The 18,522-nt window shown below is 45.9% G+C and overlaps 1 protein-coding gene across 1 annotated transcript in view; it reads right to left on the bottom strand.

The window, feature by feature from the left end:
* Nucleotides 1-18,522, bottom strand: part of GGA1 (golgi associated, gamma adaptin ear containing, ARF binding protein 1) — a gene marked incomplete in the record, with an annotated part of 1,948,856 nt that overhangs the window by 1,100,020 nt on the left and 830,314 nt on the right. Inside the window, 1 exon segment of the mRNA XM_044067846.1 lies at nt 17,296-17,433. Within this exon segment, the coding sequence (XP_043923781.1) occupies nt 17,296-17,433 (138 nt within the window).

The following is an 18,522-nucleotide window of genomic DNA, read 5'->3' as shown; positions in this document are numbered from 1 at the left end:
GAAAGAAGCAAGGCTGTTTTCCATGAGAGGAATTTTAACTCTGCTGAAGCAGCAGGTTCAAAATGGGGAAGTGTGAGCTTTTCCAGTACAAAGTTAAGGTCCCAAGCAGGGGTGGGTGCTCTCCTTGGGGGCCTTAAGTTGTTGGCCCCTCTCAGGAACTGTTTGATGAGAGGGTGAGAAAATAGAGGTGGCTCAGTACTGTAATGAGCAGAAATGGCAGAGGCATGAATCTTAATGGAGAAGGAAAGGCCTCTGTGGAGCAGCTCTGCTAGGTAATCCAGGATTAGAGGTAAGGAGGGCACTGCTGTGTCCTTTCCTTTAGAGTGAATCCAAGAACAATATCTTTTCCATTTTTCCGCATAGGATTTCCTAGTACTAAGCCAAGAATGATGTCCAGCACCTGTTTACTTAGGGTTGCTGTTGGAGTAATTCAAGGAATAAGCCAGGCTGCAAGATTTAGGGTTTGCAATTGTGGATGCAAAATCTGTCCCTCCTGCTGTGACAGCAGGGTAGGGGTCTGGTGTAGGTGCCAGGGTGGCGTCGTCAGGCTGCGCAGGACTGGGTACCAGTGCTGTTATGGCCAGTCTGGGGCGATCAGAATTGTCCTTGGCCTGTCTTCTTTCATCTTGAGTAGTACTCTTGAGAGAAGGGGCAGAGGAGGAAAGGCACAGATTGAGAGGTTTTCCCATTGAAAGAATAGGACATCCACCTTCCAGGCCCTGCTGTGAGGGTTCCTGGTGCAGAATTTGCTTAACTGGTGGTTGTGGGGGGAGGCAGAGATCCACCTCTGAATCAGAAGGTTGAAGGTGCTGGGCTCCAACTTCCACTAGTGTAGGTCTAGGAGATTTTTGCTTAAGTCATCTGCCAGCGAATTTTGTTTGCCTGGCAAGAATTGAGCTTGGAGATGGACTTGGTTGTCCAAAGCTGTGCTCCACAGAGTCATGGCTAACCTGCAGAGTGGGGTAAGAATGGGTTCCACCCTGCTTGTTTATGTACCACATAACTGTGGTGTTCTGTTTTCATCAGCAATTGTCCTGGAAGGATTAGGTATCTGAAAGCTGTCAGAGAATTTTGTACAGCTAGCATTGCCTTTTGGTTGATGTGCTGGAGAATTTGGCTCGGGCTCCCAGTGGCCCTGAATGCATTTGCCAGCCATGTGGGCCCCACATGCATAGTCTGATTCGTCTGTGGTCAGGGTTTGGGTGGCATGGGTTAGAGTAAAATTCAGTCCCTTGTTGTGGTTGCATGCTTCTGCCCACCAAAGGAACTCTGCCCACAGACCGGGTATGATAGGAATTACTTGTTTCCAGGTCCTGAGAAAGTTGGCACCAAAGAATTTTTTAAATACCATTGAAGTTTCCTCATATGAATTCTTGTATATGAAATTAGCAGAATACATGAGGCCATGAACCCTAGGGCTTGCGGTATTTTTCTTGCAGTTAGCTGGGTTCTGGTGGCCATTTGTTTGAAGCAGTGTGAGACGGACCTGTTTTTCTGAAGTGAGAAGTGCCATTTGGGAAGTTGTGTCCAAGCTTGCTCCCAGGAATACAATCATTTGACTGGGTACCAGCTGTGAATTATTTTCGTCGATGGTGTACCCCAATGAAGGGAGAAGTCTTTTTACAAATGCCAGGTGCTGAAGCCGCGATTCCTGGCTGTCCGCCTGAATCAGGCAGTCATTCAAGTGCGGGTAAATTTGGATATTTCTCTGCCTGCAGTATGCAATGGGCTGGAGCCAGGCATTTTGTGAATACCCTGGGTGCAGCAGATAAGCCAAAGGGAAGTGCAGAAAACTGATAATGCATAGATCCTGCCCTGAAATGTAGATACTTCCTGCATGATTCCCTGATGGGGATGTGCAGATAAGTTTCTTTTAAGTCTAGGGTGACTAACCAGGCATCCATGGCTAGCATACGGAGAAGCTGCTGCAGGGTAAGCATCTTGAATTTTGGGACCACCAGGAAGGTGTTGAGAATTGAAAGATCCAGGGCTGGGCACCAAGAGCACTCTTTCCTGGGTACCAGGAATAGTCTGGAGTAGAAATCCTGACCCCTTTGTTCTACTGGAACTGGCTGAATAGCTCTGATGTTGAGCAGGGAAAGAACTTGGTTTTGAGCCTCTGCCCACTGGTTTGGAGGAAGGTCTGGAAACCTGCTTGGGGTTGGCAGTGAACAGAAATAAAATTTGTACCCCTGGGATACAATGTTGAGGACCCATCAGTCCTGTGCGATGGACATCCAGTTTTTTGCATGAAGGGCAAGTTTTCCTCCTAGGGGGCGCAATTGGGCAGGGCTGGGAAGTAGAGTTGAGAAGTCATTGTGAACTTTTTCCATGGAGAGGTGGCATACCACTCCCTGTTTCAGGGGTGGGAGCACTTCATTGCTTAGATCGCTGCATACCCTGAGACTGTAGTCTGGGTGGTTTGTTTCCCCTGGGATTTGTTTGGGAAGGCCTGGAGGAGGCTGGAAAGGACCAGTGTTTTGAATGGCAATGTCTACTGAATTGAGGTGGTTGCACTTTAAGAATTCTTTAACAGTTTGCATAGATTTAGCTTTTTCTTCCTTCTTTTTAAGAACAACTTCTGCTTTGGTGCCAAACAAAACGTCCTTATTTAAAGGAGCATCTAGTAATTTGGATTTGACATGATCTGGCAAAGTCTGCTCCTTCAGCCAAGCATGTCTTCTCAGTAAAGAGCCAGTGACTGCGGCCCTGCAAGATGCTTCTAGGGCATCAAAGCCGCACTGCAAAGTATGCTTACTAACTCGGTTTGCAGAATACATAAGCTCTTGCAAATCTTTATTTTCTGCACAATCTAGAAATATTACAATTTTTGTTTGAGTTCCACAATATGTTGCTGGTACTTCAGCATGTGAAACTGGCAATTCAATGCCCTGATAGCAAGAGTAGCACAGGTATATACCTTCTTACCTCAGCTGTCTAAAGCTCTGGAATCCCTGTCCGAAGGGGTAGGATTTTGGGCTGTAGTAGCCTTAATACCTTTATGTCCCTGGGAAATGATCTCTGGATCAGCAGTAGGATTCTTGAAAAGAAACTTGTGGGAATCAGGTACTCGGTAGTACCTGACAGGTTTCCTAGGGGCCGGAGGTAAGGTGTCTGGAGTAAGACTGGATTCCATGAAAACATAATCGACAACATCCAGGACAGGGGGAACAGCTAAAGGCCTGGGCTGAGGTAGCTCTAAAATTTCTCTGAGTCTCTTTTTGGACTAAGGATAGTCTTGGCATTACCAATGGAAATGCTCTCAAAGTATGCAAGGTTTCACCAAAAGAGAAATCCTCTGGAGGGAAGGCAGAGGGAATGGATTCCTCTTCATCTGAATCCTCATAGGCCAAGGGCATGTCCTGATAATCATTAAAGGTCAGAGTCATCGGACTCCTGGTCGGTAGAATCTGAAGACAACACCCTCAGAAGCCGGTGCCTGCACAGCGGCTCCAGACCCACCCAAGGTAGAGACATCCTCTGGTTCCATAGTTGAAGCATCTCAAGGCATACTGGACTCTGAATGGGTCTAAGCAAAGGCCTGCGAAACCACAGAAGCGGGCATCAGGGGCTGAAAAGGCACCTCGCTGAGCACCAGCGGACTGGCAACTAGCTTAACGGCAACATCGGCAGTTTTGGACCTAAGCAGTCTGTCTTTATATCCTTACCTTTTTTCGGAAGATCGGTTGTCGGATGGCTTACCGAAGCTATTTCAGAATACGGAGATTGAGAGCGAAAGAATTTAGCAACAAAAATAGCCCGACAACAAATGGTTCGGGCGTTTAACAAGGCACAAAACCGACAGTGGGGGACGTCGTGGTCTGGGCCTAAACAGGTGACACAGTAAGAATGAAAATCGCTGTGAGGTATTTGCTTTCCACAGGCAAAACAACTGTTAACTTTTTCTGACATCGGTTAGAGCAAAAAAAGGATCCCCAATGGGGTACTTAGCTTTAGAAGACTTCAGGATTATCAACTCGAAAAACAAAAATTTCAGGTAGCGGCCAACCGACACTTGCGAACTGCTTCTGCTTCAGCCTCCTCCTCGACAAGAAAGACTGATGTAATGGCATTGGCTACCTGTTTTTATACCCCTGATGACCTAATGTCATGGAAGAAGCGACAGCATCTAACCCACAAATACTAAGACTCTGGTAGTCGGCCCGACTGCGGGCAACCTGCAGGCAGATAACCCAAGTGTGAAGACTGCAACAGTGAAACAGGAAGAACATCTTGAAGCCCAGGGAAGAGACTAAAAGGTAAAGGAGAAGCAAAAGTAAATGTCCTTGCAGAGCTGCAATGAGTGGCCTGCAGTGAGGGTATACCCTAGAGAAGATAGAGGCTATCAGGGGGATGGAGGGTGGGAAGGAATACTGCAACATGGAAGAGAAAAACATCTACGGTTATGATAAGATTTTACATAATTCTATGTCCTTCTATTCCCATGTTGCAGTATTCATACTGTGGTGGAGTACCACAGCTAGGAGGAATGTTGGGAGGTGGCCAATGTGGAGGATTCTAGGAATCCTTGCAGGACTGCCCTAGCAAATCCTGCCATGGCCCCAGAGACCTGGTCCAGCTTGCAGTGCTTGGTGAAAGTATGGACTGTGGACCAGGTGGCTGCCTCCATGATAGAAGCTGTGTCCAGTCCTTTCATGAAGGCCTTAAGGGTAGCCATGTCTCCGGTAGAATGTGCTCACACTCCTTGAGGCAATGGTTTGTGATGATGAGAGTAGCAAAAAAGGATGGAATTTCTGATCTAGGAGGAAACAGTTTGTTTGGAAACTGCCTTAGAAGGCCCTAGGATGGAAGGAAATGGAGTTGGTCAGATTTTCTGAAAGGCTTGGTTTTGTCCAAGAAGAATCTCAGTTGCCTATGTACATCTAGGGAATGTAGGATCCTCTTCGCAGAGTGTAGGTGAATGGACTAGTTTAAGGCAAGCTCATTAACTACTTTGGGCATAAAGGAGAGGCTAGTGTGTAGGGAAACCCTGTTATTGTGGAAGGTGGTGTAAAGAAGGCAAGCCATCAGGACCTGTAATTCAGGCACTCTTCTAGCAGAGGCAATGGCCACTAAAAGGATGGTTTTCCATGTGCACATTTGAAGAGATGCTGTGCTGGCTGGCTCAAAAGGGGGAGAGTAAGCTTTTCTAGCACGAAGTTGAGATCTCAGGGAGGAAGAATGGGCTTTCTTGGTGGTCTGATGTGTAAGACCCCTCTCAGAAAAGTTTTACATCCAGTCTAGAGAGAAGAGGCGGCTGTAAAGGCAAGCATGCAGAAATGGCTGAGAGATGGACTTTGACAGAAGAGTAAGCCAGCCCCTCCTTAATGAGTCTGCAGGTATAGTTCAGGACCAGGGGAGGATCTGCTAGAAATGGGTCCTTGTTTCTCAGAGAGCACCATTTCAAGAATCTCTGCCATTTAGACAAGTAGTTTTTTCAAGTTGTTGGTTTCCTGACCTCCCTCAGGACAGAGAGCACATCTTCTGAGTAGTGTTGTCTAAAAAAGATCAAAAGTTGATCACCCACAGAGTTAGTTGTAGTAAAGACAGCTGTGGGTGCAGGAGGGATCCCTGTTGTTGAGTTAGTAGGTCCACCTGGTGGGGTAACTTGTGGGGATTGCCCTTTGCTAGTGAAAACAGAAGGGGGAAAAAGTGTTGCCTTGGCCAAAAGGGAGTCACCAGCAAGATTGTTGGTTGTTCTTTCTTAATTTTTAGAAGGACTTTTTGAATTAGAGGGAAGAGCGGGAAGGCATACAAGTACATTCCCTACCATGAAAAACTAAAGGCATTCACTCTCTAAGCTAGTGGTAAGTGGGTCCTGCTGCAAAATCTGTTCAGTTGTCTGTTCTGGAGGGAGGCAAGAAGATCCAGTTGTGGTGTTCCCCACTGGTGGACTATGTGTAGGAAGGTATCCCTGTGCAACATCCATTCGTGGTGCAGAGATGTGGTTCTGCTCAGCAAGTCCATTTGCTTGTTTTCCTGAGAGGGGATGTATGAAGCTTTCAGGAAGAGGTTGTGTTTTGCTGCTATTTCCCAGATTAGCAGGGTAATCCGACATAGCTGGTAAGGCCTTTGTTCCTCCTTGTTTAGGTACCAAATGACAGTCATGTCTGTCACAATGTGGACTATTCCTGATTGCAGCATGGGAAGGAAAACATTTAGAGCTAGGAGGACAGCAGTCATCTCCCTGACACTGATGCGCTGTTTTTGCAGAGGGGTCCAGCACTGTTGTACCCTGTAGCCCTGCAGGGTTGCTCCCCATCCGAGGTCTGATGCATCTGTGTGCATAGACTGTGAAGTGGGAGGAAGTTGAAGAAGAATTCCCTGGTTATTGGAAACCTGCTGAATCCACCACTTCAGCTCTAATTTTAGACAGGGAAGAAGGGGGATGAGTTTGTCTAGAGGTTGTTGGCTCCGGGACCAAACAGTTTAAGTACCATTGGAATTTCCTCATGCATCTTTGCTAGTGGGAGCATGGGAATGGTTGCACCCATGAGGCCTAGAGCTTGGAGAAACTGTCTTGCAGTTAGATGCGATTCTGTCCACAGACTCAGAAAATGGGAGGGAGGGATTGTACCTTGTCTGGAGGTAAGAAGGACCTTATTAGATCTGTTCTGATTCTGCACCCTAGGAAAACCTTGTCGTGTTGGGGGATGAGAGAGGATTTTTGGAGGGTGAGAGTGAAACCCAGGTTGTTTAGAAGGGATGTGCTGATTTGGAGATCTACCTGAAGGGAGGACTGTGATTCTTCCAAAATGAGAATGTCGTCCAAGTAAGGGTAGATTTGAATTCCCTTGGTTCTGCAGTGGGTGATGGCAGGGGGCAAGCACTTCGTAAAAACTCTGGGTGCCAGAGACAAAACAAAAGGCAATGCAGTAAATTGAAAATGAGAAGAGGGCCCAGAGAAGCATAGGAACTTCCTGTGGGAGGGTCTGACTGGGATATGCATCCTTTAGGTCCAGGGTAACCATGAAAGGTGGAATGAGGGGTAAGAGAGTTTGAAGGAAGAGCATCTTGAAGGAGAGAACCTGTAGGAACAAGTTTAGGTAAGAGAGGTCCAAGATAGGTCTCCAGGGGCCATCCTTTTTTGGGACTAAGAGGTGGGAGTAGAAGCCTCTTTCCTCCTGACCTGAGGGGAACTGGTTCTATTGTTCCTTGGCAGAGTAGTTACTGCAGGATGGGAGGAAGTAGAGGGAGTTGATTTTTTGGGAGGGAAAGGAATTTTTACTGGTGTAGGTTTTTCTTTCCAGGAAAGAAAGCATCCTTTTTGGATGATGGAAAGAACCCATTGATCTGTAGTGATGGTTTTCCAAAAAGGGAGGTATTTCGTAAGGTGGGTGGACAGGGGCACTTGGGCAAGGCAATCACGCAGAGGAGGGTCCCCCTTTATCTGGAAAGGGCGGTTTGTTGGGGGGGGCGTTGTGGTTGAGGGGTCTGGGATAAGGTTGTCTCCGTGATCCCCTACGTGGCCTGGCAGTAGAGGTGCGAGATGTGGAAGTCGCCCTTCTAACAAAGGATGTTTTGGCTGGGTAGTACCTGTAATATTTGGGCACTGGAGACAGCAGCAAGTGCTTAATGTCCTGCAATCCCTTGTTTTTTTCTTGCAAGTTTTTAAAATGTTCTGCAACATTTTTGCCAAATAGAAGGTGGTTATCCATGATCTTGGCTTTAAAGTCATCTGGCAGAGGTTGTAGTCAGAGTCAGGTGCATCTGTGCAAGGTGGAAGCAGTGGCAGATCTGGCAACTACTTCTGCAGTAAACTTGAAGCTCAATCCTCTGAAGTGCAAATTCAGACTTCCAGAAGTTATGTACATAGGTAATTTGTTTACAAGTACAGGACTGAGACCAGACCCAACCAAGCAAGCAGCTATTCTTGAAATGTCAGCACCAGATAATGTACAAGTTTTACAGCATTTTCTGGGCATGGTCAATTATTTAGGCAATTTTATACCAGACTTCAGTGAGATGACAGCAACTTTAAGACAGCTCACACGCAAAAATGTTGCATGGTCATGCTGGAACAGCATCAGAAGAAATCTGAAAAAGAAGTTATGTACTCAACATAACATTCCATCTTAGACTTCATTTGTCAGCAACCTGTGGGTTTTGGATCCTATATGGATCCGAGCCAGCAGCTTCCCAAACTAAAGATTTGAGCTCCAAGCTCCTCCCCCTTACCCATACTACACTGCAACCTCCTTCCAATCCTCAGATCGAGTTTGCCACCCATTGTGTCACACACAACAACCCAAGAGACACAACCTGACCAGAATACATAAACTAGGCTCACTAGACCCAGAACACTGAGCCCAAAACACAGACATAAACCACCAAGGTGAGGGGGAAAGAGGGAGGGAAGGTTGCTGACAAATGAAGTCTAACTACTCAGATGGTACGTTATGGTGAGTACATAACTTTTTTATCTGAAGTAGTACTTCATGTGATCATCAACCTGCGGGACAGAGTCCCCAGCTACCAAAAATCTTGGGAGGCCCTTAAGGAAGGATATTCCGGAGCACTGCAGAATCAAAAGAAGCCCTTCCTCTAGACACCATGTCCAATTTATAAGGAGTAATAACAGTGTGAGAGGAAGCCCAGGTAGCCACTGAACAAATGTAATCCAGGGAAACTCTGGACCAAATGCAGCAGAAGTAGCCATACTATGAGTAGAGTGAGCATGAATCCTGGCTGGTTCTGGTAATCCATGTTCCTTGTATGCTTGTAAAATACAGAGATCCATCTAGCAAGAGTCACATTTGAAACTGGTTTCCCCAAAAAAAGTTTGGCAATGAAAACAAAAAGCTGATCAGACTTGGGGAAGATTTTAGACCTAAGTAAGTAAAAGCGTAACGGTCTGTGAACGTCCAGCAAATGAAGTTTGTATTCCCCTTTATTTTGAAAGTTAGGGAATACTGGAAGATTAATAGACTGATTAATGTTGGACTCCAAAGCAACTTTAGGAAAGAAAGAAGGATTAGTCCTGAGAGACACCCTATCCTGAAGGAAAACTAAGTATGGGGGTTTCATACATAAAGCTTGAAGCTCCGACACTCTTCTGGCCGAAGTCATAGCCACCAGGAAAGCTGTCTTCCATGACAAGAATTTCAAATCAACTGATGCTGCGGGTACGAATGGAGGTGCAACTAAGGCCTGAAGAACCAAGGTCAAATCCCACGGAGGAGAAGGATGTTTAACAGGAGGTCTCAGCAAAAAAGTACCTTTGATAAAGGTCTTACAAATTCTGGCAGCAGCTAGAGAACTTGAATTTTCTCCTACATGGAAATGGGATATAGCTCCCAGCTGGACTGTCACTGTGGAAGAACTGTCCCCCGATGGAAAATTTGAGACAAAAAATCTAATACCACTGGAACAGGAGCAGTAAAGGGATCCAAATTTCTCCGAGAAGCCCAAATGGAAAAACGCTTCCATTTACTACGGTACACCTTCCTGGTAGGGGACTTGTGTGCCGCCACCAGAATGGTCTTAATGGGGGAAGAGAGACTGGGAGTTCTGGCAATTAATGGAACTGGAGCAACCAAGCAGTAAGCTTGAGGCTGTCCAGATTCGGTGGAGGAATTCCTGAGGGAAGACGAATGAGATCTGGAATGGGATCAAATATCCAGGACGGAGCTACTAGATGAGACCGTAGGCAGGGAAACCAAATCGGACAAGGCCAAAATGGAGCTATGAGGATAATCCTTCTCCCCAATCACCAAGCTTTCTGTAAGAATTTTGTCATGAGAGGAAGCAGGGGGTATGCATAAAGAAGACCAGGTGGCCAAGCATGGACAAGAGCATCTCTAGGGGTTCCCCCCCGCGGGGGAATCAGAGCGAAACACTCAGTGCACCGCATTGGATGGCGATGCAAAGAGATCGCAGCAAGGCTGACCCCACTTGAGGAAGATCTGTTCCGCTACATAAGGTTTTAGAGACCACTCGTAAGGCAAAAGAATAGTCCTGCTCAGTTTGTCCGCCAAAATGCTGTACCAACCCGGGATGTGCATTGCTATCAAAAAATGGTTGGTGGAGATCGCCCATTCCCACACTCTCATGGTCTCTCGACAAAGTGGGTAGGACCTGGATCCCCCTGTTTGTTGATATACCAGACCACTGACATACTGTCTGACTAAATAGCAATAGTTTCCAGAGGAAGAGAAGTATGAAGGGCCTGCAACACTAAAAGGACTACTCTCATCTCCAGAACATTGATATGCAGAACGGTCTCGTTTGGGGTCCACGTGCCTTGGACAGTCATGCCTGAGCAATGATCCCACCCTAGATGGGAGGAGTCCGTGGTCACAGTTGCTTGGGGTGGAGGCTAACAAAGGGACGTCCTTCTCGCAGATCCTGGGATTGAAGCCACCACATGAGAGAAGCTTTGCACACCTTGCTTAGAGGAATTGGGAAGTCTAGGGGCTGGTATAACAGAGACCAGTAAATTTGTAACGTCCACTGTAACACTCGTATGCAGACGTGCACAAGGAACCAGATTTATAGCTGCTGCCATGGACCATAAGGCCCTCAGGACTAACTCTGCTGGGGGTGGTGAAGGAGTCTGAAGAAGCACCAAGACATGAAGGGTCAGGTTCCAAAGTCTGTCTGGGGTCAAAAATATCCTGGCCTGAAGAGAATGTATTCTTGCCTCTATGAAGTCCAGAATCTGAACAGGCTGAAGAAAGGACTTCGTACGGTTTATTGTAATACCCATTAGGTTCGACAACTGAAGGAAGGAATTTCTGGCTAGCATAAGTTGATGCCTGGTGGGGGTGGTGAGGAGCCAGTCGTCCAGGTAGGGGAAGACCTGAATGCCCCAAAGCCTCAGGTGGGTACAACTGCTATGGTAAACACCCTGGGGGCTGTGGTGAGACCGAAGGGTAGGACGCTGAACTGGTAGTGACTGGCTCCTAGCCGAAAGAGGAGAAACCTCCTGGATCACCTGTCCATCAGGATATGGTAGTACGCATCCTTGAGGTCTACCGAGCACATCCGGTCTTCCTCCTGCAAGAACGGCAAAATGGATTGTAATATGATCATCTGGAACTTCTCCTTGGCAACGGACAGATTCATTGTGGATAGGTTGAGAATCAGCCTCAAGTCCCCCATCTTTTCTGGCACCAAAAGAACCTGGAATAGATGCCTGATCTGGACTGGTCTGGGGGAACTGGCTGGATTGCTCTTTTGCCTAGCAGATTTTCCATTTCCAAAGCTGCTGCCTCCCTGTGAATGGGTGGGACATCTGAGAGGCGCCTTGGGGTTAAGGGACTGTTTATGAAGGGAATGGAATAACCTCTGGATATTATTCGAAGCACCCAGCGGTCTGATGTTATGGATTCCCATTGAGCTAGGTGCTTCAAAAAATGCCCCCCCCCCCACTGCCTCCAGAGTGGAGCAGTCGGGCAACCCCTCAGGGATGCTGCGCGGGTCGATCCGAAAAAGGTTCCCGTGACCCGAAGTTCTTCGGTCCCCCTCTGCCTCTGGGATGGCATCCACCTTGTCCCCCTATGCCTCTAGGGGAAAAGGAGTCTGGAGCATTCTAGGAATGGTGAGACTTCCAGAACCACAACTTCTTCTGCCCTTACTGGTTCCTGGAAAAGGACCTTTGAGGGTTGGAGAAGCAGATCCTGACAGCAGACAGCATCTTCCCATCGTTCTCATTCTGGACTAGCATGTCTCGGATGGTCTTCCCGGACAGGGTCGAATGGTCAAAAGGGGCATTCGCGAGGGACACCTTGAAAGGTTCTGAAAAATTGCAAAGCCGGAGCCAGGCATGACAGCTCATGGCAATACCGGACCTGGCCGCCCTAGCAGCTCCCTTGGTGGCATGTGAGAGTAAACGCATGGACGTATTAGTAGCAGACTTGAGTGGCCAGACGAGCTGAGAATGACCATTTATCCTCAACTGAAATGGACTCTGGGGGAGACTCCGCTTACTCTTTCACGAGGTCAAGCTGAAGTTTAACCACGTGGGTCATAGTTCAGCGCCCTTATGGCAAAGGTAGCTGAAGCATACGTCCGCTTTCCAAGATGATCCATTGCCCTAGACTCCTTGTCCGGAGGATGGACTGAGGAACTTTCCTGGGCTAGTTACTTTTTGATGGCCACCGCCATCACCATGGCATCAACAGGGGAAACAGTTACTCCATGCAGGCTTGTCAGTAGGAGGGCTCAACACTTTATCTGGCCATTTTGGTATTGGCTCTACAGTGTCTGGTTCCTTCCAAGCTCTGGTGGTAATGAGGTCCACCAGAGGATCAGCCGGGGGGACACCCAAGAGGTAGATGGGCCTGCAAACGCTTCCAGAAATACCGACTCGTCCGAAGGCTTTTGGGTGGACCAGCCTCCCCTCTTGCAGAGAATTTCCATTACGTCTCCGAAGGAGAAGTCTTCAGGGGGTGATCTGGGAGAGCCTTCTCCTTCTTCCAAGTCGGTATCCTCGGTGAGGGACTCGGGGGGGGGGTCATGTGCCTCCTCTTGCACTGGCATTTTGTAAGGGACCTCCTCAGAGGACTCTCCAGGGAGGGCTCACAGTTTCGTATTCCTCGAGGGGAACCGTCTGGGCCATACCAGACACAGGCTGTCCCTGGGAGGACTAGATGACAGAAGACATACTCAACTGTGAGGGAGCAGGGACAGACTGCGAGGAAAGAGTGAGGGGTCTCAATTCTCCTGAGAGTACTTTCTCCACAACGCTGAAGGCAGAAGGGGAACCGGCTTCCCTGAAACTGGTGGAACGAGTAGCAGTGCCGCTCAGATCAGACGAGGGGATCGGAGTCGGAGTCAAGCCCGGAACAGCTGTACTCAGAGGAATGGTATGCCCCAACCACAATGGAGCTGACGACACACTCATCACCTCGGATCCGATGCCCAGATCTTGGCTCTGAGAGCTTGGATCCAACATAGTATCAGACAAACTCGCGGGCATGGCTGGCGTCGAGGTTGGAGGAACCACTGGCACTGACCCCCTGACTCCTCGGATCCAGGGACTCCGAAAACCGGGGATGGATCAGAGAAGGAACTATCGGGGTGAACATCAGAGCCTAACTCCCCACTTCGGTGCGAGCGGGGCCCAGCAACACTCCCATCTGCAGTTGAGTCTGCAAGAACCTTATCATCGGGCCCATGTCAGCTTCAGAGAGGCTCCTCGTGGATCTGGAGGGTGCCACCGACACCGGCCAGGAGGGCATATGCAAGGATGACCTCGAAGCAGGCAGAGGCTCCTCCTCTGGCTCCAAGGAGAATCTTGGAGAACAGAGCTGAGGAGAAGATGCCCTAGTAACTTTTTCAGGCATGGAGACCACTTTAGCGGGGGGGGGGGGCGATGGATCAGAGTCCGCAGGTCTCTTGCGAACCCTCTCCTTGTCTCTCTCTTTCTCTGTCTTTCTTTGTGTGCTTCTCCTTCCTGGCCTCTCCATTAACCTGTTTAGAAGAGGGAGTGAAAGTTCCGGACAGGGGAGGAGGACCAGAACCTTGTACAGCCACAGCCATGGCTGAAAAGGAGGAAGAAGACGACATTGATTCCGCTTGAAAGAAGACCAGCCAGAATCAACTTGGCCCTGCAATCCGGCAAGGCCTGAGGGTTGATGGCTGCACAGATTTTGCAGCACGAAATAAGATGGGGAACCCCTAAACACACCACGCACAGTGTGACCATCGGCCGGCGACAGCTTATGGCCACACTGTGCATTTAGAAAAGGTCGGCTTTTGAGACTCCGACATAGTCACCCTACACTAAGGCTAACTAACCAAATGCATATGCACACACACACGCCAAGGGCGGGAAGGGGAGGCCTACACTAGGGAAAAGTTTTCAACTTTAAACTTTCTCTTTTTTTTTTTTTTTTTTTTTTTTTTTAAGGTAACTCGAGGGAGGAAAAAACTAACTACTCACACACACACTAACAAAGCACACAGCTAAAGTTTGATCAAAAATCCCACTCTACTGGCCTGGAGCTCAAAGACCACGTCTTGGCAAAGCCGCAGCAAACAAGATCCGAGGATTGGAAGGAGGTTGCAGTATAGTATGGGTAAGGGGGAGGAGCTTGGAACTCGGATCTTTAGCTTGGGAAGCTGCTGGCTCGGATCCGTATCGTATCCGAAACCCACAGGTTGATGATCAAATGAAGTTAACTACTTCATATCAGCTTATGCAGAAAAATTACTATCCCACCTACATTAAGATTCTATGATGTGAACAAACCAGTTACTCTTTCCTGTGATGCTTCAAAATTAGCTCTAGGTGCAGTAATACTTCAAGAGGGCAGACCAGTAGTCTATGCAGCTAGAACACTAATCCAGACTGAAATGCAGTATGCTCAAATTGAGAAGGAACTTTTTTTTGGCAATAGTATTTGCATGCTCCAAGTTTAATGATTATATTTGTGGTCGAGCTATTCAGATTAAAACTGATCAACAGCCTCTAGTTACTATTCTGAAGAAGCCTATGCATTCCGCTCCAGTGAGATTACAAACAATAATGCTCAAATTGCAGAAGTACAATTTCAAAATGGTTTACACTAAAGGCAAACTTCTCTATCTGGCTTGTACTTTATCCAGATCGCCAAAGATTACAGCAGAACAGCTTAACGAACAAAACTTTTGACTTTGATGTGATGTCAGTGCATAATTCTCCACCACTAGACATGATGAGTTAAGAAATCATACTCAGACTGATCCAGTTTTGCAGACGCTCAATCACCATGTTAATGTTGGATGGCCATCAAAGCAATCTTAGTGTATCACCTGAAGTGCAAACGTATTTTCCTTAGAGAGATGGATTGTTGATGGAAGATGGCATTATTTTCAAAGGTCCTAAAACTGTTGTTCCTGCTTCCTTACAACAAGAATATATCCAGATTTTGCATCGTGGTCACCCAGGGTCCACGTCCACTAAGAGAAGAGCAACAGAATTAGTATTTTGGCATTCATTACCGAAAAGCACGTATAGAGTTCTTTCTTCTTGTTCAGTATGTAATAGTACTAGATTGCATTTGCAAAGAGAACTCCAGCTAAGTCGAATTCCTGAACTACCTTGATCTACTGTAGCAACGGATATCTTTGAGTAGAACAATCAACAGTACTTAGTTCTGGTAGACTCTAATTCAAATTGGTTCAAAATGTATCCACTACTTAACAACCTCAGCTGCTATTAATACTAAGTTGAAATGTCACTTCTCAGTTCATGGCAGTCTAGTCCACACAAACTTTTTTCTGACAATGGTACTCAATTTACTAGCCAGTTGTTTCAGAAATTTGCAAAAGAATGGGACTGTGCATGTCACTGGTAGTCCTGAATATCTGCAGTCCAATGACCTAGCTGAACGAGCAGTGCAGTGTGAAAAGCAATTACTTGAAAGGTCAAAGCGCGACAACACCGATGTATTCTTGAATTTGCTTAATCTCAAACATACCCTGGGATGATATTCTTGGCTCACCTGCTCAAAGACGACTTTCCAGGCAAACTAGAGTGACGCTACCTGTTTCTACAAGTTTGTTGCAGCCTAAATCTAACACTAAAACCATCAAGGCTCAATTGTTTAAGAAGTGTAATAACCAGAAATCTAGTTATGACTGATCAAACAGACTACTTCACCCACTGAGGGAAGGAGAGACAGTACAATTCCAGACAACAAAAGGTTTTGATCGAATAGGAGAGATTACAGGCATCTGTGCAGAGCACAGATCGATCTTGGTAAATTCCAAATTAGTGGAGTACAGGAGGAATCACAAATATCTTCTTCCTGTACCAGAATCACCATCAATGCAATCACAACACTGTTTCTGTGATGTGAACTCTAAACCGAAGAGCGAGTTAGACCCTGTTTCCAGACCAGAATGTGTTCAAAATTCTGACTCCATTCCAGAAAGTAATTCAAACATTCAACAGGTCAACCATTTTACAGAAACTGCTCCGGTTGCTAAATCTAATAACCAGTTTTATTTCACACAATATGGCCAAGTGTTGTAAAGTGTGAAATACGCAGCGACGTGGACTTGATTGTACATACCTATATATTTAATATTGTATAATGCATGACTATGGGTAACCTGTGATTTCTGCATGCCAAAGTATTATAACAATTGCATGGCCTATCTCTCAAACAGGCAGGATGTAGATCACAGTATAAAGTATGTGCTTACATCTTTAAGAAGCATGCAGGGCTGTATGTGCACGTATATAACCCGGACATGTGCAATCCCCTTAGTACCACTTTGAAGGAGCAGCCAGGGAGTGAGCATACATGATCATAGTCATTAATTGTATATAAATTACTTAAGTCACAGTCAATAGTTAACACTAATGTGTTTGTACGAAATAAAGCTGTTTGAACAAAACCACGAAGACTTTTTATTCGTGTCCCAGACATGAAAGTGACATTTACCATCAAAATGTTGATTGCACATAGTCGAATATGCACATACCTTAGGGAAATCCGTACTGCCAACTTTTCAGAATGCAAAAAAAAAAAACGAACATCGACATTTCTGACTGCTCTATACCTAAAAACAAGTGCTAACATGGATCAAGAAAGGGGCGAGATTTTACAGCCTGGAATATCGGTGTTCAACTTTTTCAGCGGTAGGAGTTCAGACTTCACGTAAGTGGTGTCGACAATGTGCACTCAACATTTTTATGGTAAACCAAAGATATATATATATATATATATATATATATATATATATATATATATATATATATAGGTTTCTCAGCTGGGGTGTCTTCTGTGTGGAGTCTACATGTCCTCCCTGTGGTCATGTGGGTTTCCTCTGGGTGCTCCGGTTTCCTCCCGCATTCAAAAGACATGCAGTAGGTGGATTGGACACTTTAAATTGGCCGTGTGTGTGTGAGACTGTGGTACGAATGAACTACTGCGGCAGGGCTACCCACCTGGCAGTGTAAGCCTTGGCTCGAGATGATAATCACTGCTTAAGGGACATCCTGACCCCATGTGCAAAATGGGAAGAGAGGTTGAGGATGGATACACACACACCACTCAAGCTTACTATACCAGTCCAGTATCCTAGTCTTCATTTTGCTGCCTGACATTCTAACCACTTTTTACAAGTACATACAGACTACCCAAAAAGATGAGCAAGACTCTAGGCCCTACACAACACATTCCAGTAGTACTATCACATACTTCTACTCAAATGACAAGCACTCATTGCATTATGTGCAACACACAAAGAAATGCAGTAGCCATCCATTCTAAAACCTCCAGTATGTCAGGTCTCAAAAGAAAGTCACGCAAGTCAGTCTCAAGGACTACAGCTGATCTGCAACAAGGTACCACACACCTTCATTATTTCATCATTACTCTCCAATGAGGTCTCCTTAGAGTAACTGCTCAACATCTCTGTTAAAAGCTTCACATTGTTGTTCACTTCTTCAATTGCATTGACACGCTTTGTAATCTTCTCCGTCCTTTTCTGATCCTAAAAAAAGAAAAATACCTGTAATAATCTATATGACAAGTGCATGCACAGCCAGTACAAATCATGTTTTCCACAGCCAAAACTTGTTCATTTATATAGTGAACAACAGAGATAGAGCACAAATTTCAACGGATCCATTTTCTGGCTCAGCCCAGGGGGCACCAACACTTTTCAATAAGCCTAAAAGGGCATGTTGACATGAACAATAATGCATAAACAAAAAGCTAAAATAGCTGAACCCACCAAAGGAAACAACTCAGGATATATTCTCTAAATTCACATGGACAAGTCAAACTTGGAAGAAAATGGACTAATCACACATGTTCCACCATGTGGTGTTTATATATGCAGTCAAAGAAAGCAAAGTAAGAAGGAACTCATACGGGACTAAAGATTTACACAATGTGATTGATATGCTGAGCAACACACAGCTAACTTTATGATTAATGCCTGTAAATGGCAGTACATAGTGGCTGGAAAAGTCAATTTTTTTAACTCTCTCAATGTGAAAGAAGTCTCTAAGAGAAATTCCCTGTTCCACAAGGTGAAGCAAACTCAGATTTGATTACATTAAAGGAATGTAGGGGGAAAGTTGTCTGCATGGGTGTTCAGGGAAGGGCTTTGACCTAAACATGAAAAACGTTTCAAATTCCACCTAAAACTCTTTCTTGAAGTTCAGCAGAATTCAACATCCTGAAAACTGGTGCCTGGGTTAGTTGTAAAATAAATTCTTCAAAAGCAATGTCGACTATGCTTTAAACAAGTAAGAGAAATGTACAAGAAAAAGCTGAGAAGTACCCAAGGAAGATGAAAAACAATGGTAGGCAAAAAAAAAATACATTGAAAAAAATGCTAAAATGGTATACAGATCGCATTTTACCATACATGTAATGGATCCTCAGCTATGGGCTCTCTACCCACCAGAATTCAACATTTTTTAAGCAAGAACCCATGTTTGCTGATATAGTACATTACATCACAGTATACAGATAACTACATAAATCTGGTTGTCTGCAGAGCCTGCCAGTTTAATAATACCCATTTGTTAACTAGGTAGGCACAGAGTCACTTTTCAGAGGAACCCCAGAA

The sequence above is a fragment of the Protopterus annectens genome, chromosome 1.part0 (assembly GCF_019279795.1).
Source record: "Protopterus annectens isolate FY-2018-M chromosome 1.part0, PAN1.0, whole genome shotgun sequence".
In the NCBI taxonomy this organism is placed as follows: Eukaryota; Metazoa; Chordata; order Ceratodontiformes; family Protopteridae; genus Protopterus; species Protopterus annectens.
Note: the sequence above shows the minus strand (reverse complement) of the source record. Positions and strands in the feature narration are given on the sequence as shown.